The sequence below is a fragment of the Bufo bufo genome, chromosome 3 (genome assembly GCF_905171765.1).
Source record: "Bufo bufo chromosome 3, aBufBuf1.1, whole genome shotgun sequence".
NCBI classification, from domain to species: domain Eukaryota; kingdom Metazoa; phylum Chordata; class Amphibia; order Anura; family Bufonidae; genus Bufo; species Bufo bufo.
The window spans coordinates 18022036-18049515 of NC_053391.1; the positions used below are offsets into that span (position 1 = coordinate 18022036).

Sequence of the window (27480 nt, forward strand, 5' to 3'; positions counted from 1 at the left end):
GACTTCACGGATCGTAAGCCCATGGAAGCAGTACAAAGCGCTTCCGTGGGATTTCAGGCTGTGCCTCTGCACCGCAAAAGATAGCACATGTTCTGTCTTTGCCCTTATTTTGCAGATCGCGGTCCGCATCTGCGCCAGGAGTGCACACAGCCGGTGCCCGTGCATTTCAGACCGCGGCACTGAGGCCTAGTTCACACGAACGTTTTTTTTGCGAGTGTACGGGCCGTTTTTTTGTGTTCCGTATACGGATCCATTCATTTCAATGGTTCCGCAAAAAAAACTGAATGTGTTCCGTATGCATTCCGTTTCCGTATTTTCGTTCCGTTGAAAGATAGAGCTTGTCCTATATTTGGCCGTAAATCACCAGTCGTGGCTCCATTCAAGTCAATGGGTCCGCAAAAAAAACGGAACACATACGGAAATGCATCCGTATGTCTTCCGTTTCCGTTCCGTTTTTTCTGAACCATCTATTGAAAATGTTATGGCCAGCCCAATTTTTTCTATGTAATTACTGTATACTGTACATGGCATACGGAAAAACGGAACGGAAACGGAAAAACAACGGAACGGATCCGTGAAAAACGGACCGCAAAAAACTATAAAAGCCATACGTTCGTGTGAACTAGGCCTGACACTGAGCAACGACAGTCCGGATAAACGAACGGGGAACAGCAGGGGCGCTCCAGACCCGCGTCCTCTCACATGCTTAGCGACCCACGCCCACTAAGACTGGTCTAATTAGTATGGACATTAAAACGTGGCACAAGTGAGCTGAAAGTAGGCGCACGTCTCCAGGAAAGTGCGACTTCTTAGGCAAAATGTGGCGCAACTCACCACTGACGAGGAAAGGCACGCCATTCCTGGATTGGAGTAGAAATTAGAATGTTTTTTGGAGACTAAGGGCTCATGCATATGAACGCGCGCCGTCCGTTCCGTGCCAATGCACGAGCACTGTCCATGTGACTGGCGCACATCAGACAAAAAATAAATAATTAAAAAAATCAGGAGAACCTACATGAATAAGTTGGAAAATAGGCTCAAAAATTACAAAACTTCTGAATTAGTCTAAAAATCAAAACGGAACAAGGCACAAAAAATGCCTCCAAAACAGACAGTAAATGAGACTATCTAAAACCGCATTTTTCTGCCTAAAAACATAGTAAACTATAGTAAAATGAGCCCCCAGGAGTTTAAGGCTGCGGCTACACAGAGACACCCGTCGTCACCTGACCAAAGATCGCTGTGTAGCCGCAGCCTTTGAACTGAATGGGGCTGCAGCTCGTTCTTATTACCTGTACATGTAGCAGAGTTGAGTTTGTCACGTAACCATAGGTTTCGATAATGCGGTAGGTTTAACCACAGATACGATCTCAGGATATCTCTATGATTTGCACCAAATGACAATGTCAGCTCTGCTACATCTCCGAGTGTATGTAGTAAAGGGTGTGAATGAGACCCAGTGGTGAGGAGGAGGGGGGATGGGAGTTGAGGTGTGAACCCAGACAAGGAGGCAGAGACTTGGGAGACATCACTGCTTTGCTATTGGTTGTTACCTGCAGGTTTCGAGCGAGAAGAGAAGGAGGAAGAGGAGGAGGCGGCTGCTGACAATTCGTTTTTGAGATCTGATTCTGGGCCAGTCTTGACTCTTTGGTGACTTGGACGCAGGAACTTTTTCGTACAGAGACCCCCGTCCCCCCTGGTCGACCATGAGGCGACGAGAGCAAGTCCTGTTCTACCTGTGCACAGGTGAGCTCTGCTACATTCCCCAGGTGTGTGTGTGATCCCCGCCACCTCTCATGTTACACTTGTAACTGGCAGGGAGTCTACGGGGGTCATGTATCAGTCATGTGACCACAGAAAAATGGCGCAAGTGTGTCTGAATCGGGGGCGCTTGCCTTTTTTATCGTCGCATACTGCTACGTTCTTATTTTACTGTAGAAGATTCGGCCATTGTCAATCCTAACGACCGCCGCGAGTCCCAGCGAGTGACCACAGAAAGCGGTTCCCAAAAGATGGCGATTTAAATGTAGCAGAATGGTGTTTGTCATCGGTCACAATATGTTAGAACTAGAGTGCACGACAGGGAACAGAACGACAAAGTCAGCTCTGCTACATCTGTAAAATTGGGAAAAAACAGTGGCCAGTTGGACGTATCTGTGGAATTTACGGATTGATGGCGTTTGCAGGATGATATCTAATCAGTTTCCTGCGAGATATGTTGAGATCTAAAGCAAACCAAGCAGGTAAGTAAATGGAGAGCTTTTAAAGGGGCAGTAACCGGAATAAAAATCAGTCTTCTCTCCATTTGCTGTGCAGTTGAATACAGGGGCGCACCTAGCCTCGCTGCTGCCTGAAGCAAAAACTGAAATGGCGCCCCTCCCCAAAGCCGATTTCTTAACCTAACCCCTTCCCTTCGGCTGCCTCATTGTATTCAACCAGGGGTGCACCACCAATCTGTTACCGGCCATTCTGCTCTGGGGCGAGGCGTCTTCATTGGGAAAGTCTTAACCCTCCCTGCCCTCGGAATCAGCTCCAGGGCTGCATACACAGGTGTGACTGCGGAAGGGTTAGTGGCCCTTTAAATCTCTTAAAGCCACGGGACTGGCCAATATGATTTTATGCTGAGAAACTCTTCAGTTTCAGTTTACGTAATCCTGTCCGCTCTCCCGGCGGTTAGTAGGAAAAATGCAAACTTCTGCAATTATGTACGCCACCGTGTGATTGTCAGCTCTGTGGACCAGATGACTGTTATATTTCGTGTGTATCTATCTCAATCTCATGTACACATCTTAGATGTTTGTAACAATGTATCCGGTCTGGAACTGTTTTTTTTTTTTTTTTTTTTTTTGCCTCTTGGATGTAAATACTGATGGTAACATTCATTGACAGCATGCAGAGTTCCTGAAATGTATAAGGAGAGTTTATCAGAAAGCTGCAGGGGTTTTTATGTTACACGGATTTATTCTCTTACAAGACCTTCCCCTTCCAAATGAAAGCCCCTGGAGCTCTTCCCTAGATGAATCCTTACGTCTAGGGTGTCGGCCGTTACAGCTGGTGTGGGGGGTTGTCACCCACTGTCTTCCTGGACCCCTCTGAGTGACACTGGGAGTCATGTATCACCCCAGTAACAGTTCTGTGGGACCTCGGTGTTGGTCACTGGAGCGGATATTAGACGTACGTTTTCTCTTTTTGATTGGATGATAATTTTTAGTGATATTTGCCCCGGAGACACATTTCTGATTGTGTGCACCTCCCCCGCTGCGGAAACTGCGCCAGATGTCAAACACTTGTGTAATGTGGATAATAGAGACTGAGTAACGGCCCAACCTGGACTTGACGGAGGGGGAACTGGACGGTCGTGAGGTGACGGAGGGGGAACTGGACGGACGTGAGGTGACGGAGGGGGAACTGGACGGACGTGAGGTGACGGAGGGGGAACTGGACGGACGTGAGGTGACAGAGGGTACTGGATGGACGTGAGGTGACGGAAGGGGGACTGGATTGACGTGAGGTGATGAAGGGGGTACCACGTGGATGTGAGGTGACGGAGAGGGGGACTGGACGGATGTGAGGTGACTGAGAGGGTACTGGATGGATGTGAGGTGACGGAAGGGGGACTGGACGGACGTGAGGTGACGGAGAGGGTACTGGATTGACGTGAGGTGACGGAGGGGGGGGACTGGATGGACGTGAGGTGACAGAGGGTACTGGATGGACGTGAGGTGACGGAAGGGGGACTGGATTGACGTGAGGTGATGAAGGGGGTACCACGTGGATGTGAGGTGACGGAGAGGGGGACTGGACGGATGTGAGGTGACTGAGAGGGTACTGGATGGATGTGAGGTGACGGAAGGGGGACTGGACGGACGTGAGGTGACGGAGAGGGTACTGGATTGACGTGAGGTGACGGAGGGGGGGGACTGGATGGACGTGAGGTGACAGAGGGTACTGGATGGACGTGAGGTGACGGAAGGGGGACTGGATTGACGTGAGGTGATGAAGGGGGTACCACGTGGATGTGAGGTGACGGAGAGGGGGACTGGACGGATGTGAGGTGACTGAGAGGGTACTGGATGGATGTGAGGTGACGGAAGGGGGACTGGACGGACGTGAGGTGACGGAGGGGGAACTGGACGGACGTGAGGTGACGGAGGGGGAACTGGACGGACGTGAGGTGACGGAGGGGGAACTGGACGGACGTGAGGTGACGGAGGGGGAACTGGACGGACGTGAGGTGACGGAAGGGGGGCTGGACGGTCGTGAGGTGACGGAAGGGGGGCTGGACGGTCGTGAGGTGACGGAAGGGGGGCTGGACGGTCGTGAGGTGACGGAAGGGGGGCTGGACGGTCGTGAGGTGACGGAAGGGGGACTGGACGGACGTGAGGTGACGGAAGGGGGACGTGAGGTGACGGAGGGGGAACTGGACGGACGTGAGGTGACGGAGGGGGAACTGGACGCGCGTGAGGTGACGGAGGGAGGGGGGGACTGGACGGACGTGAGGTGACGGAGAGGGTACTGGATTGACGTGAGGTGACGGAGGGGGGGGACTGGATGGACGTGAGGTGACTGAGAGGGTACTGGATGGACGTGAGGTGACGGAAGGGGGACTGGATTGACGTGAGGTGATGAAGGGGGTACCACGTGGATGTGAGGTGACGGAGAGGGGGACTGGACGGATGTGAGGTGACTGAGAGGGTACTGGATGGATGTGAGGTGACGGAAGGGGGACTGGATTGACGTGAGGTGATGAAGGGGGGACCACGTGGATGTGAGGTGACGGAGAGGGGGACTGGACGGACGTGAGGTGATGAAGGGGGGACCGTACAAATGTGAAGCGACGGAGGGGGGACCACGTGGATGTGAGGTGATGGAGAGGATGCCGTATATATGATCCGGCAGAGGTTATCAAAATGCAGCCGGCTGTTTTTCTGCCTGTCGGGAACCTGGAATCCAGGAGACATATAGGTCTCGGCCGCATCCTGGTTTACTGTATGTTATTCTGTGCTGCAGGCAGTGAAAAAAACAAACATCAGCGGTATAACATGTGAACACCGCCCAACACCCATCACCTGTCTAGTGGGGGCGGCAACATCTAAATGTATACAGGACTCCTGGGAGAAGGTGGGTGCTCCACAAGCCTCTGTACAGACCGACTCCATATACAGGACGCGTCATACACTATAGTATTCGCCTGACACTATAGTGCCCATAAAGTATAGTGCCCAGTATACATCATACACCATAGTGCCCAGTATACGTCTTACACCATAGTGCCCTGTATACATCTTACACTATAGTGCCCTGTATACATCTTACACTATAGTGCCCAGTATACATCTTACACCATAGTGCCCAGTATACATCTTACACTATAGTGACCAGTATACATCTTACACCATAGTGCCCAGTATACATCATACACCATAGTGCCCAGTATACATCATACACTATAGTGCCCTGTATACGTCTTACACTATAGTGCCCGGTGTACATCATACACTATAGTGCCCGGTATACATCATACACTATAGTGCCTGGTGTACATCATACACTATAGTGCCCAGTATACATCATACACTATAGTGCCCGGTATACATCATACACTATAGTGCCTGGTGTACATCATACACTATAGTGCCCAGTATACATCATACACTATAGTGCCCAGTATACATCTTACACTATAGTGCCCGGTGTACATCTTACACTATAGTGCCCAGTATACATCATACACTATAGTGCCCGGTGTACATCTTACACTATAGTGCCCGGTGTACATCTTACACTATAGTGCCCGGTGTACATCTTACACTATAGTGCCCGGTGTACATCTTACACTATAGTGCCCGGTGTACATCTTACACTATAGTGCCCGGTGTACATCTTACACTATAGTGCCCAGTATACATCATACACTATAGTGCCCAGTATACATCATACACTATAGTGCCCAGTATACATCTTACACCATAGTGCCCAGTATACATCATACACTATACTACTCATACAGCACAAGGAGACTCCATATCCACCATACAGCACCCATCATACACTACAGCACCCATCATACACTACAGCACCCATCATACACTACAGTTCAGGAATACGCTCTGATTAGTCTCGACTATATTAAACGGCGCCTGTACAGGAGACCGGCGATCACTTTTGGTCATATGTTTAGTTTTTTTCTGCCTACAGCAATGAACACCGCACAGTGAAGCCGGACGCAGCCGAGACCTATAGGTTGGATTCCATGTTTCTAACAGGACAGAAAAAACCCAGCTGCCGGCTGCGCTTTCTGGTCGGATCCGATATCTGGGTGCTGTCAGTAGATATACAAGATCCAACCATGCCGGTATCGGCTGCAACTGGGTTTAGTCATTTAAAAAAAAAAAATGTTTTTGTTGTTGTAGTTGGCGCAATCCGTAAAAAAAAAACCATATACCGCACCTGTACGCCAGAAACGTGATGTATAGGCGCTTTTAGGGGATATCTAACTAGAGGAGTCTAACTATCTAGTGTGCGTGCCCTCCCCCAGCCGGGATCGGCCATGTTGGATGGCAGCAGCTCCTCCCCCTTTCCCCACATGCATGCTCAGCCGAAATGTAAAGCCTCGTTCACACGTCAGTGCTTGTGGCCAGAACCAGGATCGGAGACACGAGGTATTAGGGAAGATCTGCTCCTGTTCTGTGTTTAGAGCCGCACCTGGTTTTGGTGTGAATGAGGCCTACATGGAATCGGATGGTGACAGCCATGAGAGCTCTCCTACATCTACTACGGATGATTGCTGCTCCTGAGGCTCGAGGCGCAGCTAGCCTTTTACCTCGGTGACACATTCCAAACAACAGCTGCTTATAGGGAGAGGTGAGGCCGGATGGAGGCACTAGGTGTGAATACCGTCCTATGGTGCGGGAGTAGTTACTCATTTACTTGGCCTTGAGTAGTAGTAGTATTAGTATTACTCCACCACCAGGTGCGGGCATTCACAATCCCAACTACTTGTGGTTAATTAACCTACCGCCCCAGCGCTGCTTCCCTTGAACTGAGGATTAGTCGCCACCGATTTCTCTAAAACCTAATGGATTTTGCCCCCATTCTTTACACTGCCGTGCAGCTCACTGTGGGTAGAACTGTAATTCAGGAAGTCGGCTCTGCTCTGAAATGATAAATCCTCTTCTTTCCAATAGTACTTGAGTTTGCATTTCTCACCTCTGCTTGTTGTCAGTGAATTTCTTTAGAAAACCTGCACAGACCTACTGTCTCTTACAGCTGAGGTTTGAGCAGTGTAGACTCCATACTGACACATTGTAACAAACAGGGCAGGAGGGGAGGTTGGCGCGGCTGCGTTTTGGCTCGCAGAGGATTGTCTGGGCTGGATACAATTGTAGCAAAGCCACAGCTGTGAGAAGTGTTAGGTCTTCAGAGGATATTAGACTCTGGTTCTAATCAAGATTGTTTTCGTTCACCCACAGCAAGCAGAGGGCTTGAAAATAGGGAGAAACTGAAACGCAAAGTTGCCGAATTTTTAGTATATGTTGATTGTGCTTCATTTACATAAGTGGACAATCCCTTTAAGTGGACATGTACGCGCTGTGCCTATGTGCTATGATATAGCGGTGTCCGGATGGTTGTCGTGTCGCCGGTGGTTTTCAGAGTGTCGGTTGGTGCTGACTGTTTCCATGAGACTGTACTAAAGAATCCTGACCTCGGGGCGGGAAGGCAGTGGGAGGAGGGGGCCCTGCTCAAACCTGAAAAACCTGATCCTGCCTGGGGCCCGGCCCCGCACATTACACAGAGACTGATGTATTGTGTGCAGTAGGGAGACTGGATTGTCAGCTCCTGGGGTCAGACATGACGAGTGTACAGCAGATGGAAGACCGGCCAGTCTGTACGGGGTTATCCTGACTCTCCCATTAGGCCCCTTTCACACGAGCGAGTATAATGCGTGACGTGAACGCTCTGAATCCTGACCCATTCATTTCTATGGGGCTGTGCACATGAGCGATGTTTTTTCACGCATCACTTGTGCGTTGCGTGAAAATCTCCAGCAGGTTCTGTATTCTGCGTTTTTTCACCCAACGCAGGCCCCATAGAAGTGAATGGGGCTGCGTGAAAATCGCATCCGTAAGCAAGTGCAGATGCGATGCAATTTTTCTATTTATTTTATTTTATTTATTTATTTTATTTTTCTCAGGCATGGTTGCTAGGAGAGGATGTAACTAAATAGTGATGAGCAACCGCGGACCCCATTAAAGTCTATTCACTGTATTATTTTCCCTTCTAACATGGTTATAAGGGAAAATAATAGCGTTCTTACTACAGAATGGTAACTAAAATGTCCATTGAGGGGTTAAAAAAAAATAAACTCCCCTCACCCACTTGATGGCGCGGCCGATATAGTCTTTCTTTTTCCTGCAGGACCTGCGCTGACATCATCGCGCTCACCACGTCAGCGCAGGTCCTGCCGAATGAAGATAGAAGGATCTTTTTGTGACGCAAAACGCATTGCACTCGCGGCGGTAAAAACGGAACGCAATCGCAGACAAAACTGACTGAAATTGCGTGCCTACTCGCGCAGGTTTCCCGCAATGCCGCTAACCCCATAGCCATACGCCCTGTATATAAGTCTCTGGAGGCGCTCGGCACTGGAGAGATGACATAAAGCAGTGATCGGGGTGCGAGGGCGGCTGAAATCCATATAATCGCTCCCAATCTATCAGACCCTACGACATTTCTATAATTTCTCGACACTTCTTGTGTCTCCATTTCCTTTATGTGTTTGTATTTTGCTCTAGTCCAGAGGTAGCAGACTAGTTCGCACACGCTGCGGTCCTCCTCCTCCTCGGTGATAGACGTTCCTTACATTCCAGGAGACGATTACCGCGGAGAATAAATCCTTCCAGACCAGTTTCCATCTTCTACACAAACAGGGGTCATCCCATTTAACACCCTCCTCTAAAAAATAAAAATGGTGTCTGGAGGACCAAGCGCCTCCATGTATTACACCGAAAGTCTATTGATGTCAGGTGGAACTGTGCAATACTTCATTTCTCCTGTGGAGGCGCTGCAGGGAGATTGAACACTTTCTGCTGGATTTCCCCAGAGTTTATGGCTGGGGACCTATTCCCCATTCTGGAGGACCCACTATGTCCATAAACGGCCCATTCACTTCAATGAGCACTGTGTAATGCCTCATGTTTCCTGCGGGGGAGCTGTAGGGAACACTTGCTGCCAAGTTTCTGCAGGGATTACAGGTGATCGCTGGGGATTTCCAGCAGCAGGACTTCCTGTGATTGGCTAGGAAAAAGGAGAGACCTTTTTTTTTTTTTTAAAGGGATTGGCGCATTTTGCAAGCATATGACACCAATGTCCCATAGGTGTGGGTCCCACCTCTGGGACGGGGCTCCCAAAACTAAGGAGAGCACACCACTCATACGTGGTGGCGTGTTCTCCATTCAAAAAGATCCCATAGGAGTGAATGGAGAGCGCGTCGGCCAGTGCCCTACCATAGAAGTGAATGGAGGGTGGCCGGGCTTGAGCAGTGTGCCCACAGAGGTGGGACCCGCACCTATATGACATTGATGGGATATCCTAGCCATATGCCACCAAAGTGCCAGATGGGCCGACCCCTTTAACATCTCCAGGAGATTGCACGAATAACAATTACCCCAATGTTTATTTTCTCCTTCGCTTTCTGATAATATGTAGAATGATGGGGGGGATGGGAGGCTTAACCTTTTAAAGGGACTGATCACAATTTGTGCAGGTAGTGTCCAGGGGATTGGGTCCACTCTCTGTCATTGGGGTTACCAACCTGGTACACGGCACCCACTGAAAAAGAGTCTGTGCCAGGTTCTTGGCATTCACAGCAGCCATGCCTATACATATCGTAGACAGTAATTTGGGGTTGGTTCTTGCCTTAAGGACGTTGGTGGGGTCTCATGTTGGGTTGTCATGTCAGATGATGGGTGATGAGGTCTCTGGGGCAGGAAGCTTTGTTCTGGCCCCTACCAAACCTCCAGATGGTCGTTTCCATTGCACCAATGACCGAGGCTTTTCGCCCCCTCCTCCTGACACTGGGAATCGATCTTGGTGATTCGGTTCAGTCATGAAGCCTCTAGTGGTGGTACCACCGAGGGCAGGTCCCGTTCTGTGACCTACAGTAGTCACAGGTGAGCACCAACCTAATGAATGGTGGCATCCAATGACAATGCTACGAAGGGAGAAAATCCCACGAGGTCCCTCTTGGTAAATACACACTTTACATACAGCTCTTTTTCACTACACCTTGGCACAAAGGGCGCCACACTTGTCCATAGGTTGTGTCTGGTATTGCAGCTTGGCGCCATTGAAGTGATCTGCAATACCACCTGGACAGGTGTGGCGCTGGTTTTGAAAGAAAGCGGCCATGGTTTACTAATGCCTCCCGTTCCGACCAATTACATCATCCAGATGCCTCATCATTTTTATAATCCGCCACTTAGTCGGTGATTCATTTTTGTTTTATTACAGATGACGAGCTGCACCAGAATTACCGCACCATAAAACACAAGACCTTTGGGAAGCAGGTGGGGCCGGGATTAACTCTGTCCTTCCTCTGCCACCAGGGTCTGCTCAGATTCTTCTCTGTAGTACAGAAAGAATCACTAACTGGAAACTGTCAGGAAGCAGGCGGGATGCATTTTTACACCACTCACTCCAGTTTTGTAATACGGGTGGAGAAGTGGATGTGGTCAGATATGTTAATGAGTTTTACTCCAGATTTATCATAGCGACTTTTTAAAAAAGTTGCAAATAAGTCGCAATCTCACTCCAGGAGGAGGTGGAGAAGGAAAACCGGAGGAGCAACTCCAGACAGAAGTGTTAGGTTTAAGAACAAACCAAACTTATCAAACCTGTGACGTCTGATAAATGTGGAATAAAGTACTCCAACGCAGACTCAAGTAAAACTGACTTCAAATATTCTTCTAATGATAAATCCCCCCCCCCCCCTTGTGTTTCAGTTCCTCACCATTTTTAAGACCTCCGCTTGCTGTCAGAGGCAGTAACCCTGTCTATAGCCAGTCCTGCCGTCAGTGGATACAGATGTATCTGGTCCAGATGTAAGCCGTGTACCGGGGTGGGGTCCCCGGGATACAGCGAAGTCACGAACGAGGAAAACGACTCCACCACCAGCATTTGCCAAAACAGAATTTTACTTAAACGTGGTAATGAACACAACCACAAATGCTGGGAATATACAATAAATTTACATGCACCCAGCCCGAAGGCTGAGACCTTTGTGCTGCATAGCACGGCGCCCTCTGATGGATGCAGGAGGAAAGCGTGGTAACTTACCTACTGGCGGGCATGAGTAAACCGCCACACCTTACCTGTTATTACCCTAAAAAACAAAAACCACTGTATGGGTGTGTGATGCGGGCTAGCCTGCGGTGCAGCACAACAGCTTGCAAAGCTCTACAGAATTCTGGTCCTGTACCACGTGCCTGAGTATTCCTTCTGTGCAAAACGCCAGCCTGGCTTGAGTTTGTGGGGATTTATCAGCTCTCCAGTGTGAAATGTCACTTAAGTTATGGAGTCCTTGCAATGAACAATAGCAACACTTGTGGCCTAACATAGACCCTAACTAACTAACTACAGGCCTGGTCTCAGTCCATAGGTGCCAACACTGATGAGGTGCGTGCACGATCTTACGGACCCAGGTCTGCTCTGACTCTGAACTGAACAAATGCCTCTCCAACAAGCACACGGTCCCGCAGTGTATGTAGCTTTGCTCCTCAGCTCTCATCAGTGTTCTTGGAAGCAATCCTCGTTCCTCTGGTCAGGATCGCGATCAGTTTCACTTAGCTGCCGCTCTGGTCACTGAGGGAGGCTCTCACACCTGGATGCCATCGGATCCTCTGCTCACACAGTTCCTCAGTCTCTGCTCCCTCTAAGATGGCTGCTCTCTTTCTCTTCCTCTCCAGGCTCTGTGTAACTCCACCTCTCATGAATATGGAAATATATGCAGTCTGTAGCTGTTTTTAGGAAACGGCGGCATCTTGTGGCCAAACAGCAGAATGTCAGTCCAGACCATTTAATTTAATCTACACAAACTATGTTCAGACAAGGAGAGCGGTTTCCCCATCTCACACAGACAAGGCTCTGCAAGCTAAACATCAGCAACCGCTTCGCTACAATGTATCAGTCTGGACATTTGTTTAGAATGGATAGAATTGTATCCACTACAACTGTGCACGAGATTATTGCCTCTGAATGGAAACCAGAGTGTTCTCGTTCACTGACTGCAAGCAGAGCTCTTGAAAATGGTGAAACGCGGACTCTACTAAAGTTGTATGATTTTTTTTATTTTGCAAGATTTATATAAAACTGAAAAATCCCTTTAATTTTTTTGTGCCTATAGAAAAACTGGGTGACTAATATGGTTGCTATTACAGTTCTAGGCCTGAATGGCATATCTGGCTAGTTATTGTATCGAAGTGACGTGTCGCCATGTACCTAGGCAGATTTCCAGTAAAGTTGGGTGATAAACCCTTTGGGCGCCAGTGAAAAATCTGTAAACCGGACCCTCTGTGTCATTTACAATACCGGTGTCTCCTTATGGTTATGCCACCTTATGTGGTTGGGATTGCTTTTTCTGCACCCCACTATTGCTACACCCAGTTTGGGGCAGGGATGGCAGCCATATATGCTGTCATCCAGCTTTTCCAGAAAGTGTTGCAGTCAGTATTTATGTGATCATGTAATCCCCCCACGTTGTCCGTCATGTTTAATTCTCTTCTCTCCGTCCCCCCAGGGTTGATAGCGGTTGGTTCCATCACCGTACAAACAACAACAAAAGTAGTTGAAGCTTCCAGAGGGGGCAGTGCCAGCCTGCCTTGTGTGTACCAAACCAGCAGCCCGGACCAGAGCACACTCCAGATTTGGTGGAGAAAAAAGCCTGAGGAGGTAAATTTAACCCACACTTGCTGGCTTATGAAAAGAGACATTGTGAAGAATCTAAAAAGGGGGCGTATAAAGCACGACACAAAATCTTTGGTATTATGCCCTTCCCACCATTTATAATAGGACATGTCCCCCCCCCCACCAAATATACCGTTTGAATCAGCTATAGTACATATTATACCAGTCACCACAGACCCCAGACCAGACCCCTTAATGAATGCAGACACCAAATTAGAGCCCATAAATAAAATAGACCCCAGACCAGACCCCCCCCTACACAAATACAGACCCCAGACCAGACCCCCTAAACTAATACAGACATCTGACCAGACCCCCTAAACCAGGGGTGCACAACCTTTTCAGGTTGGGGGCCACATTGTCAGACTGAAGGAATCCCATGGGCCGAAAATAAAAGTTAAAGGGGTATTACCAGCTGATATACTGTATTTATTGCATATTGTACATACAGTATACACCATACATGTCTGCTTACACCTCCAGCACTCCCATCTAATGGGAGAATACATGAAAAATGCATGTGAGCAGCCACAAGACATAGACATACATGTCTGTCACCAGATGGTTGAGGGCCGCACAGAATGATATCGAGGGCCGCATGTGGCCCCCGGGCCGCAGGTTGTGCACCCCTGCCCTAAACTAATACAGATCCTATACACTAATACAGACCCTAGATCAGACCACCGAAACTGCAACCCAACACCCACTTATTTATTGCAAAGTGCCAACACAGTAATTTAACATGAATACTGAAAAATACCGGCCAAGTTACGGTAAGCTGTGGGGTCGTGGCTTAACATGGGCCCCAGTAAAATTAATGCCCCCATTGGCGCCCCCCTAGTATGAATAATGCATCATTAGTGGCCCTCAATATTAATAAGGCCCCTATTAGTGTCCCCCATTATTAATAATGCATCATTAGTGGCTCCCAGTATTAATAATGCCCCCATTAGAGCCCACGGTACTATTAATGCCCCCTTCTTGTGCAAAAAAATAACAAAACAACTCAGCTCCTCCGGGTGAACACTTGCTGGTCTTTGGATGCGCAGAGCAAGACCCGCGCTCCAGCGTGATGGCTTCCTGTCAATGCTGCGAAACGTCATCACGCTGGAGCGCGGGTCTTGCTCTGCGCATCCAGAGACCAGCAAGTGTTCACCTCAAATGGATGAGGTGGGTTTTATTTATTATTTAATACAAGCGAGGAAGAGGGAGGCAAAGGCTGTACTGATGAGTAGTGCTCATTAGTAATAGCGCACAGGTGGCAACCCTACACAAGGCCCACACAGAGGGCTCTGAGTGCCCCTTTGGCACGCGTGCCATAGGTTCGCCACCACTGACCTAAACGAATACAGACCCCATACCAGATCCCCTGAGCGACTAAGTCTTAGACCAGACCCCCTACACTTATACAGACCCCAGACCAGATCCCCTGAGCGACTAAGTCTTAGACCAGACCCCCTACACTTATACAGACCCCAGACCCAATCCTCTAAACTAAGACTCCAAAACCCCCCCCCCCCCCCAAAATGAATACAGACCCCCAAACCTGACCCTCCTAAATCAGGGATGCCCAACCTGCGGCCCTCCAGCTGTTGTAAAACTACAACTCCCAGCATGCTTGGACAGTCTATAGTTATCCACCTATAACAGGCGTTGATGGGAGTTGTAGTTTTACAACAGCTGGAGGGCCGCAGGTTGGGCATCGCTGCCCTAAATGAATAGAGACCCTCCCAAACATTAATACAGACCCCCAAACTTATACCGACCTCAAAATAGACCCTGTAAACTAGTACAGACCACACACAAGACCCCCTTTATACAGACACCAGAACAACAGGCAGATACTTGCCTCCCTCCTTTCCTGACGCGAGGACCGTCATGGGTGCATCATTCATTGTCCAATCAATCAGCTGAGCAGTGATGACATAATATGGGTGCGGTGATGTCATGACAATACACATTGCAGTATTTGAGAACTGGTTTTAAGTTTGTGGCCCCTTCAGGTCATCAGGGGTTAACTTGACCTACCCAAAAGTGGGATAAAAATGAAATTACTGACTTACCAGCTATTCATTTATCACTAGTATGTGTCGCGGGGGTGCTGGGGATGATACGCTGATATGTACTATCACACCTCAAATCCAGGCTAAGGCCTCATTCACACAGTCAGTGTTTGGTCAGTGATTTTGAGCCAAAACCAGGAGCGGAGCCTACACAGAGATGAGGTATAATGGAAACATCTGCGTTTAAAACCGCACCTGGTTTTGGCTCAAAATCACTGACCGAACACTGACTGTGTGAATGAGGCTACTTTCACATTACCGTTTTTTGCGGATCCGTCATGGATCTGCAAAAACGCTTCCGTTACCATAATACAACCGCATGCACCGTCGTGAACGGATCCGGTTGTATTATGTCTTCTATAGCCATGACGGATCCGTCATGAACACCATTGACAGTCAATGGGGGACGGATCCGTTTTCTATTGTGTCATAGAAAACTGATCCGTCCCCGTTGACTTACATTGTGTGCCAGGACGGATCCGTCTTCCTCCGCACCACATCGCGGACAGAAACTCTGATGGCAGCATTATTCTGTCCGCAATGGGAGCTCAACCAAACGGAACGGAATGCATTTTGGTGCTCTCCATTTCGTTCAGTTCAGTTTTGTCCCCATTAACAATGAATGGGGACAAAACGGAAGCATTTTCTTCCGCTATTGAGATCCTATGACGGATCTCAAGAGCGGAATTGAAAACTCTAATGTGAAAGTAGCCCGAGACCTAAATCTAAAATTGCAATGTGTCATTGCAGTTTTTAGACAGCAGAGGGAGACAAAGTCCTGTAATCTGTCACCTGTACAAGTGCTACTAACACACGCAGCATTGGCTTACATTCACCAGGTGGAGGGAAAAGGTCGTTCTTAGAACCAAAGTCTATGGGGCTATTCCCATGGCTGTTTTTATTTATTTATTTATTTTTAACGGCCAGTCAATACCGGCCATAAAAAAAACAGGATATGTCCTATTTTTTTTTTGGCCAGATGGACCCCATTGAAATGAATGGGCCCTTTTTCTAATGACCGTGTAGACAGGAGTCTAACGGCTGTTAAAATCAGTTTGAAGTGACTTGCAGGGGTTAAAAAAAAAAAAAGCTCATTTATTACTGGGGGCACAAAGCATTTTGTACACAGGGCACTGCTGGGGGGATTTTCATACATAAGGTGGCACTACTTGGGGGTATTTTATACTGGGGGAACACTATTGGGGGCATTTTACATACAGGGTGGCACTGTGGGGGCATTATATATACTGGGGCTCCTATGGGGGGGCATTATATATACTGGGGCTCCTATGGGGGGGGCAGTATATATACTGGGGCTCCTATGGGGGGGGGGGGGCAGTATATATACTGGGAGAACTTTTTTTTTTTTTTTTACTGTTGTGTGAATATAGCCTTTGTGAGTTGGTGCAGATCATTCTCCAGCCCAGCAAGACACAAATCTCTCCCCCGTCTTGGGTTTGTTACAATGTATCAGTGGCATGTATCAGTCCGGACTGCAGTCTATTGTGTGGATTAGATTAGATTCAATTGTAACAAACCCTTCGCTGTGAGGTGCAGTAGGTCGGGACAGGTTTTCAGACACGGAATATAAAGCGGATACAATTTTGTGTATCGGATGGGGGCGCTGTTGCATTGCCTCCTAAGGGAGATTTGGTTGCCAACTCTGGTGACAAATGGTATTGCAATCGTCAATCACATAAATCTTCTCTGATAAAGTCTGCCGCCCGTTGTATTAATCGCTAACCTATATATTATTTGACTTATCCCCGTTTCTTTCAGATCGTAGCACTTGGATACTTAGGAAGCACCAACTTTAGTGATGACGCTTATGCGAATAGGGTGAGATTTAGCGGCAACTTCAAAACCGGCGATGCGTCCATTGTTATAGAAAAGCTCAGGATAGAAGATAACGGTACATACCAGTGCGAAGTAATCAACCCCCCAGATCTCCAGGGAACTCGTGCGGCCACAATGGACCTTCTCGTTTTGGGTAGGTATAATGACAGTGGTGGCGACTGTCGGGATCCTGGAGAGGGAGTCCTCCATTGAGAACCATCGGAACAAGAACGTTTCTCACTTGGGAGGACCCAGCATGTCTCTGCCTTAGGGCTCATGCACACGACCGTATGTATTTTGCGGTCTGCAAAACACGGATCCGCAAAAAAAAAAACGGATGCCATCCATGCTACACCCGTATTTTTTGCGGATCCATTGTAACAATGCCTGTCCTTGTCCACAAAACATGCGGCCAATTTTGGGTACTGTTGCTATTTTGAACCGCCAGTGCACTCCGTCTTTTTTGTAGTGTGCCCCCCCTCCCCTCCCATTCCAGTTTTTGTTTTGTCTGCAAAACAGATAAGAATAGAACATGTTCTATTCTTTACGGAACGAACATATGAATAGGGAAAGCACAGTCATTTCCGTGTTTTTTTTTTTTTTTTTTTAAATAAATGGTTCTGCATACGGGCCGCAAAAAAAAAACGGAACTGACACGGACAACAAATATGTTTGTGTGCATGAGCCCTTACACAGACATGCCATTGATTTTAATGAGAACTGTGTAATACTTCATTCCTCCTCTAGGAGTGCTGCAGGGGAACTGATCACTCCTGGATTCCCCGATTACTATATTGTAGAGGGCTCCATCTATCGAAAGGGGATTGTCAAAAGTGGACATCTCCTCCTTTTTAAGTATGCTTGTCACCATTCCTGAAACATCTGAGAGACTGCAGAAAACAAAAGACCGCCCCCAGGGAGCCATATGAAAATAATTACTCAGATATTGGGGCTAAGTTCTTTTGGGTCACGTCCTGGGGTCTGAATTCTCTCTGGGGGGTCACACGTCCTGGGGTCTGAATTCTCTCTGGGGGGTCACACGTCCTGGGGTCTGAATTCTCTCTGGGGGTCATACGTCCTGGGGTCTGAATTCTCTCTGGGGGGTCACACGTCCTGGGGTCTGAATTCTCTCTGGGGGGTCACACGTCCTGGGGTCTGAATTCTCTCTGGGGGGTCACACGTCCTGGGGTCTGAATTCTCTCTGGGGGGTCACACGTCCTGGGGTCTGAATTCTCTCTGGGGGGTCACACGTCCTGGGGTCTGAATTCTCTCTGGGGGGTCACACGTCCTGGGGTCTGAATTCTCTCTGGGGGTCACACGTCCTGGGGTCTGAATTCTCTCTGGGGGTCACACGTCCTGGGGTCTGAATTCTCTTTGGGGGGTCACACGTCCTGGGGTCTGAATCCTCACGAATGTCATGTTTTTTGTTTTTTTTTCTCTCTCCTTCCAGTGGCTCCAACGAAACCAGTTTGTGGGATTGTTGGAACGGCAGAATATGGACAGGTCATAAAACTGACTTGTAACTCAGAAGAGGGGTCTCCGATTCCTACATACTCCTGGAAAAGCTTCACCCCACAAAATCTGGATCGGCAGCTACCACCGACAGCAGTCATAGGTATATACTCCGATAGCGCCAACATATTCTGCAGCGCTGCACACAATGGAGGGCGATTACTCAGGAAACCAGGGGCTGCCCGGAATTCAAAGTAAAGATCTGCTTTTCTTCCAGAAATGGCGTCGCTCCTGTCCATGGTTTGTGTCTGGAATTGCAGCATTTAAGTGACTAAGGCTGGCCTGCAATACCAGATGCAGCCAATGGACAAGAGTGGCGCTGTTTCTGGAGAAAAACCAGGACCCCAGTGCTACCTGATAACAGTGTGTGTCCCGCTGAATTCTTTTTCTTTCCTGTTTTAGACAAAGGAGAGCTGGCCTTGAAAAACATTTCCATGGAAACATCCGGATTCTTCATCTGCACGTCCTCCAATAAAATAGGGAGCGAGTTCTGCAATATCACCCTGGCTGTGATGCCACGTAAGATACCCGCCTTATTTGCACTGGTAGATTATTCATCATTGATGATGATAGGAAGGGGCGTCATGGGGCCGTTCCAACTATGGCAATCTGCCATCCGTCTGGAGACGTCGGTATACAGCTTTAGGGCATCGGTTGTCACAAGTGGACAATTCCTTTAAGTGCATGCTCAGCTATGACAGAGGTCCCTGATCAGGATTTTCCTCAACCAGAAAAGAGACATACATAGCTTAAAGGAACACACGGGGCAAATCTATGCTTAGTGCAGGGGGCGGAGCATGACACACTGTCTCTGGTGTTCACATGGTCCGCCCCTTCAGTGTGTAGCTGGAGTGTTCCTTTAGGTAAATGGTGGTCCTCGTTATGATAAGTCCATTATAGATACATCTGCACTCCCACATCGAAAGTTACACGTAACCCGCGCAGATTCCTCCCTTTTCAGAAGGTGGTACCTACAGTTGCAAGAAAAAGTATGTGAACCCTTTGGAACGAGATGGATTTCTGCACAAATTGGTCATAAAATGTGATCTGATCTTCATCTAAGTCACAACAATAGACAATCACAGTCTGCTTAAACTAATAACACACAAAGAGTTAAATGTTACCATGTTTTTATTGAACACACCATGTAAACATTCACAGTGCAGGTGGAAAAAGTATGTGAACCCCTAGACTAATGACATCTCCAAGAGCTAATTGGAGTGAGGTGTCAGCCAACTGGAGTCCAATCAATGAGATGAGATTGGAGGTGTTGGTTACAGCTGCCCTGCCCTATAAAAAAAACACACATCAGTTCTGGGTTTGCTTTTCACAAGAAGCATTGCCTGATGTGAATGATGCCTCGCACAAAAGAGCTCTCAGAAGACCTACGATTAAGAATTGTTGACTTGCTTGTGATTGTCTATTGTTGTGACTGAGATGAAGATCAGATCACATTTTATGACCAATTTGTGCATAAATCCATATCATTCCAAAGGGTTCACATACTTTTTCTTGCAACTGTATATTGATGTAGTGGTTTCAGGCTCCTGGGCCCCAACATCAGGTCACTATAAGGCCACTTGCACACGCGTGGTGAACGCACATAAGATCCGCACATGTTTCCGTGACGATTTATGTGCGTTTCTACAGCATAGTCGCACCAAAATCTGCAATTTCTAATATTCTGCAGATTTTGAAATCCACGCGGCAGGTCAATCTGCAAAGTGTAAATGAGATTTGTGTGATCTCCTACACTTTGCTGGTGCTGCGGTTTTTCTACACGGGAATCTGCGCGTAAAACAAAACGCACGTATCCCGCAACGTGTGCAGGGCGCCTTCACACCTTGCGGATTTTGTTGCAATTTTCAGGGACTGAATGGGGCTTGCTGAAATCCTCGCGCTTGGCTCCACATTCGAATGAACGGAACTGATTTTCAGTCGCAGAAAATTCTGCAACAGAATTTGCGGCGTGTGAAGGCGCCCTAAAAGGGACGTATGAGACGGCGCCAGCTAGCGGGGCGGCACGGTTTGCAGCTGGGTGACAAGCAGTATAGAGGCAATTACAGCTCACAGCGGGGTGGACACCCAGCTTTCCCAGACTCTGGAATGGTATTTCTACATGGGTATAACAAATGGCACGTCCAAATCCCCTGATACGGGAGGCTGGATGACGGCCCATGTGATAGTTGTCACCCGGCTTTCACATTTTCTTGTTTTATTCTTAGTCTTTTTGTCGTCCTTGTTCTTGATCAGCCTCCATGAACATTGCGCTGTATGCCGGAGTGATCGGGGGGAGCTTGGCTGGAATCATAGTCATCGGCATCATTGCCTACTGCTGCTGCTGCCGGGACCGCGGGGACAAAGAAGACTATGAGATGGCGTAAGTGAAGTCCGAATGCAGGTCACCAGGAAATCAAAGCGGTGTCCGGTGCCCGGCCACCCCCTGACACACACATTCACACGTCCGCGAATGGGTGCGCATCTGTTCTGCAATATCGGGAACAGGTGCAGACCCATTCATTCTCTATAGGGCTGGAAGAGATGCGGAGAGCATCACTATGTGCTCTCCGCATCTGCATTTCCGAGGCGCGGCCCCGAACTTCCGGGCCGCAGCTCTGCAAAAGAATAGAACATGTCCTGTTCTCGTCCGCAATTGTGGATAAGAATAGGCAGTTCTATGGGGGTGCCGGTCGGGTGTATTGCGGATCCGCAATGCACCACGGATGTGTGAATGGACCCTAGGGTCATAGCAGGACACGGTCCCCCAGTAGTCACGGCTAAACCACAAGGCTCCATTCAGCCCGCCCCTTCTCCTCGTAGTCACAGCAAGACCTTCCATTTTCCCCACCTGTACTCACTTCTGTACATTCCTGCGCCCTCTGCTGGCAGGAAGCTACTTAGAAAAATCACCGTTTGGCACGCCCTTGTAAAGGTGATTGACATCCTCCGTGCCCCGCAAATCCCGCGCCGTCCATTTTAGTATTAGGCGCAGTGAGTAAAGCATGGCAGCAGGCAAGCGTCCTTCACTCACTGCGCCTAATACTAAAATGGACGGCGCAGGCGCGGGATTTGCGGGGCACGGATGATGTCAATCACCTTTACAAGGGCGTGCCAAACGGTGAGAGGACGGAGCCACGCAAAGGGACCTCTAAGTGTTAGCTCCGCTGCAGCTAATGCGGCACACACTACCCCCTGGGAGACCCTGCATCTTACGTTCCCCTCCTGACATGTAATAACTAGAGCATCTATTCTTAAGACTCTGTTCCTCTATTATTCCTACTAGAAGAATTACCAACAGTTGAGTTGTTCAGCAACACCCTCCTCCCCCCCCCCCAAACTGGTAACGCCCAGCTGGACTTTCTTTGCAGTCTGCTGGCAATTCTTTTTTAAACTTTTATTAGGAATAATAAAGGAACGGCACAACATGAGTCACAAGAAAAGATGCTCCAGAATTGTTATTACATGTGTAATGTAAGTAGTTACTACAACTGGCATGTAAGGATCTATATCCGGCCTGAGGGACCCTCCATCCCGTGTCATGGAGCACCTATGCATTTCAGCTGGTCCACCCTCCTCTATCATGGCACCCAGTAATAGAGTGTCGCTGCAACGACCCTGTGGATGCGCCACTGGCACTAGTTGGCCACACGGCTGCTCCCACATCTATCCCTCCAGCAGCATCCGGAAACGAGGCTGGGAATACGGGTTATATGCTTGGCGTGTGGTCTGCTCCTGCAGGGATTGACCGCATTCCTGTCCATGCAGTCTGCCTTGGGATGAAAAGAATGAATTAAAAGGGTTTTCCGAGACTTTAAGGCAGGCATGCTCAACCTGCGGCCCTCCAGCTGTTGCAAAACTACAACTCCCATCATTCCCGGACAACCTACAGCAGGGCATGGTGGGAGTTGTAGTTTTACAACAGCTGGAGGGCCGCAGGTTGAGCATCTCTACTTTAAGGGCTCATGCACACGACTGAATGCCCTCCGAGACATATGTCCCGAAGCGGCATACATTGTGCGTACGGGACCGTATGTCTCCTCGGCAGTAAACCCTAGCGGCCAGGATGAGGCCTGGTATAGGCACACCTATATGAGCAACTACTGTTCACACCCCAGTACCGTCCAACGTGGCCCCCGACTGGAGAATCATTACATAAGAGGAGCCTTTTTTTGAGCAGGGGTGTCCAACCTGCGGCCCTCCAGCTGTTGCAAAACCTACAACACCCAGTGTGGCCAGACCGCCTACAGCAGGGCACGGTGGGAGTTGTAGTTTTACAACAGCTGGAGGGCCGCAGGTTGGGCACTCCTGTTTTAGAGAAATCTATACATAATTCTGGCAAGGAAAAAAAAAAGAAAATCTAAACATTGCTGTAGTGTCTTGTACTTTATTCACATCTAGAGCTGCCTTCACAATTTCAGTGGCACTCCCTGCTGGTTCAGTATCTGTGTAGAACAGCTGTGCGGTGGAAGATGGCACAGGGCAGTATTGCGATTTGCCCAAGTGTCAGCCAGCTGGATTCTTTTTATGCAGCTCTGGATGTGATTGGAGTATATGACACAATTATAATGAATATGGCTCTGCCTTTTAAAATCTCATCTCTGCTTTTGCTGATTTTACATTTTGGTTGATCACTTAGGGACAGAGAGCAGGAGGAAGAGGAGGAGACTGATCACCAGCCGCAGAAAAACAACAAGCAGCAGCAGCAGTACTACCAGGAGGAGGATGATGGTGAGGATATTGAGGACGATCCACCACGGAAACCACCCATGCCGCCAACAAATAAACCGCGCCTGGTCCTCAACACAGTAGACGCTTAAATGGACAATTTAAGACTTTTTTTTTTTTTTAAACTGGTTTAGATCAGGACTGCCAGTAGGAATATGTAATCTTTAGGGGCGTCTGGACACAGCGAGGAGCCGTTCCCAGTTTAATTCTCAGCAAGATTTTTATACTGGAAGGAAACAATCAGCGATGTTACAGGCGTTGCCAGGACACCATCGCTGTGCTACTGGGAATCAATGTGACTATTATTTCCAGTTGTTCTTTTATGTTCTATTGTACTTTGTGATATATGAATCCTAACATTGAAGGCCCCTGCAGGACGGATCAGGTACTACATGTTATGGGGTATTACAGTCTTTGGTTGGACATGTAATACATGATCGCAGCAGGGGGGGCATTCATGAGATACCAATCTTACACTGCAATGAAATAACCGCAAGACATGCTCCCCTTTCAGATCTCCAATGGTTATAAGGTTAAGTAGGAGTCATAATATGGATGCTAAAATGAGGTCATGCATGTGTTTTCAGTGGGACGTACACCCATCTCCCCCTGAGACTAAACATACCCAAGCCATTTTTCCTATATCAATGGGCAACCCCTTTAAAATCCCCATACAGTCATGGGGACAATCCCTTTAAGAGCATACTCAGCTAAAAGAGAGGAGAGGTGCTGCTTAACAAGGAGCCAAGTGAAAGCAATGGCTCCCCATGGTACGTCTGCGGGACCCCGACTTTACAATGCAGAGGCCCAATGATGACGGCTGTCCACCGGGACTCCTTGTGGTCGGCTGGTTTCAGGAGAATCTACCAGCGGGTGGAATTATACGGCTCGGAAAATCATTAAGCTCAGTAGCCCTTTAATTTGGTTACAGGTACGGTCCATCTTTTTGCTAGCAGATTGACTGAGCACAGGATGCCCTGCATCAGCGATCCACTGATTAATGGGGTGGGCGTAACTGAACAAGTGTTAGATTTCCCTGCAGCGCCACCACAGGGGAAACGAAGCATTACACCGCTCTAATGAGGTGGTGGGTCCTCCAGAGAGCCTCTTCTGACAACCTGGGTTAGTATGAACAGTAAACTGCTCTGAGAAAGGGGCCAAAAACGAGTCGGGAAACTAGAGGCAACTAATTTGTTAGACAGAAAATCTATAGGGAACTTTTGTTTATCTGTAAAATGATATTATTAGAACAGTAATGTCCTCCTTTATCTTCATGTCTAATTTGATTAATTTCTTACTATGTCTATTTTCTGATGCAGAGCTCCAAATCTCCCGCCTACATTCATTTAAAACTTTGTCTCACTGCAGTCACCACTAGGGGGAGCTCACTGCATACTGTTTTGTGGTGTTTGATGTATGCACAGTATGCAGTGAGCTCCCCCTAGTGGTGGCCAAAGGCAGACAGAATTCTATCATTTGACACTATCTGTTTGGAGCTTTGTATCAGAATTCTGATTGCTATAAAACGAAGGCTACTTTCACACTGGCGTTTTGGCTTTCCGCTTGCGAGATCAGTTTCAGGGCTCTCGCAAGCGGTCCAAAACGGATCAGTTTTGCTCTAATGCATTTTGAATGGAAAAGGATCCGCTCAGAATGCGTCAGTTCAGTCTCCGTTCCGCGCTGGAGGCTGCTGGCAGCGGTTTGGTGTCCGTCTGATTTTAAACTGAGCCAAACGGATCCGTTCTGACACACAATGTAAGTCAATGGGGATGGATCTGTTTTCACTGACACAATCGAAAACTGATCCGTCCTCCATTGACTTTCAATGGTGTTCAAGGCGGATCCATCTTGGCCATGTTACAGATAATACAAACGGATCCGTTCTGAACGGATGCAGACGGTTGTATTATTTGAACGGATCCGTCCATGACGGATCTGCACGAAACGCGAGTGTGAAAGTAGCCTAAGAAATGAATCTGCAGATAATATACTCAAGGGAGGGCGCATTCAGTTTTTTATTTTTTTATTTTTCTCGTTTTAACTTATGCAGGGATGAAAATAAAATGTTTTATACTCTGACAATCTTCTGTTTACTATTTAAAATATTTGTAGTTATTTTTGCAAAATGTTTTCCAAGAGTGTAACTGGTATAGAGAGGAAATTAGAAAATGTAACATTTAGTTGGACAAAGCAAATTATTTCATTTTTTTCCATCTTCACAATTTTTAATGGCACATTTTGAGCTATAAATGTATTGCCTTTTAGCTTTTCTTTTGGTTCATGTGTGTGTAGCGACTTCAAATCCTTTTTTCATTGGCATGGCCTGTACCATGGTGGAGGCCGATGGGCAGGCGGGGGAAGCCCTCTGTCAAACATCTTAGATGCTGCTCCATCCAAGGGGTTAGAACGATGAAAGTCCAAGTTTATTGCTCTCCAATCAGTTACTAAAAGCCTTTGGCACTGAGATGGCGGCGCGCATAGCTGCAATCTCCATCCGGGGAAAGGCAGCGCCTAAATAGGGCCACTTTATAATAACCCTAAACTACAGTGTTCTTCTGGGACATAAATGACTTATCTTTGGAACAGGTCATCACTATCTGATCAGTGGGGGGTCTGAATCCTGGCCCCCTAAACACTCAGCTGTTGGAAGAAGCCTTGGTGATCGGATGAGCGCTACGACCTCACCCTTGGCCTGCAACGCCACGTCCATCGGTCACATGGTCTTTCTGCAGCACAGACTTTAACTGCTCGGAGTAGTGCTCCGGCCGGCACAGCTGGTGCCCGACGCGGCCAATAATAAAGCTCCATCAATGGTCGGTGCTGCAAGGAGTAGAGCTTGTTCTTACTAACCTAACTGTATACCATTTGCATATAACAGAGATTTGGAGCAGGTTCACAAGATACAGTTTTAAGGCTACATACACACGAACGTTGTTTGTTTCAGTTCCGTTTTTTTTGCGGATAGGATGCGGACCTATTCATTTCAATGGGTCGTGTGCTGTCTGCATCAGTATGTCCGTTCCATAGCCCCCGCAAAAAAAAATATATATATATAGAACATGTCCTATTCTTGTCCGTTTTGGGCATTGTTACAACGGATCCACAAAAAAAACAATGGCATACGGATGCCATCAGTTTTTTTTTTTTTGTAGCCCGCAAAACACATATGGCCGTGTGCATGTAGCCTTATACAGCTGAAACCTGTATTGGGGATAACCAAGTCATTTAACCCCTGAGATTCCTGCACCTGAGTGGTTAGACAGGGGGGGGGGGGGGGGGGGGCTCTCTGGGTCCCTTAATTTTAAACTCTGCAGTGAAACTGAGGTGCCGATTAGTTGCTATGGTATCCTGTCTGCCATAATAAACCATCAGGGCTTAAAGGGTATTTTTGACAAATTCATATTTTCAGTTGGCCTTTATTAAAAATATTGTTGTTCTGTCAAAAAGTGAGAATAGAACTAGAGCATCTCAGTTATGTATTAAAAAATATGGAGTCCTTTTTTCTGTAAAGACCAATTGGAGAAAAAAAAAAAAAAAAAGAGTACAATGCAATAATAATTGCCTTTGGAGGCTCTTCTCTCTCTGCAACGGCCGCGCCCTCTGTACTTTGGTTGACAGGGCCAGGCCGTGAAAACATCATGACGCCTGGCCCTATCAAAGTGCAGAGGGAGGGAAGAATCCTCACCACCCATAGAGGCTGGCATCTATCCTGACTACCCAGCGAAGAGGGATGATAGAGTGACCGGTTGTCAACAGAGGTGACGACAACCACCACTGGAGAGAGCAACAAACAGATATTGGAAAGCGGATCTGTTCATCCAGGGAGGACAAATATTTGTTCCATTTGGCCAGAATGGCATTTTGAAATGGAGTGTACAGGACAGCTTCCATGGTGGACACCATGAGACTGAGGACTTGTATGTATAGGCAAACTAGATATGTGGGATGGGGCAAATCAGGAGGACATTTCTGTGCCATCTGGTTAGCTTAACCGTGATGGGTGTCAAAGCACATTCCCAGGAAAATTAGACTTTTTGAGATGGAATCAGGTTGGATTTAGGTAGAATAATAACTCGAAACGGTACAGAGTATCCAGAACTATGGTCACGAGAGGGAGCTTTGACCAGGATGTCATCCAGGTACAGGATTACACCATTTCCCCTCAAGTGAAGTAGAACCACGATCAAGGCAACGACCTTGGTAAATGTCCTCGGGATCACTGTCAGGCTGAATGGAAGGGCCACAAATTGAGAGTGGAAAAGCCCCACTGCAAATCGGAAGTACCTTTGGTGTGGGACACAGACAGGTAGAAATTGCCTTAGGCCTAGTTCACACGATCGTTTTTTTTTGCAAGTTTTTTGTGTTCCGTATACGGAACCAT

At 47.9% G+C, this 27480-nt stretch overlaps 1 protein-coding gene across 1 annotated transcript; it reads left to right on the forward strand.

The window, feature by feature from the left end:
- Positions 1 to 1573: 1573 nt before the first annotated feature.
- Positions 1574 to 24920, forward strand: GPA33 (glycoprotein A33). Its single transcript, XM_040422935.1, has 7 exons — positions 1574 to 1746; positions 12797 to 12948; positions 16806 to 17016; positions 18313 to 18477; positions 18777 to 18893; positions 20628 to 20754; positions 23011 to 24920. The coding sequence occupies exons 1-7, from the start codon at positions 1707 to 1709 to the stop codon at positions 23189 to 23191; spliced, it is 993 nt and encodes a 330-aa protein (XP_040278869.1). The 5' UTR covers positions 1574 to 1706; the 3' UTR covers positions 23192 to 24920.
- The last annotated feature ends 2560 nt before the right edge of the window (positions 24921 to 27480 follow it).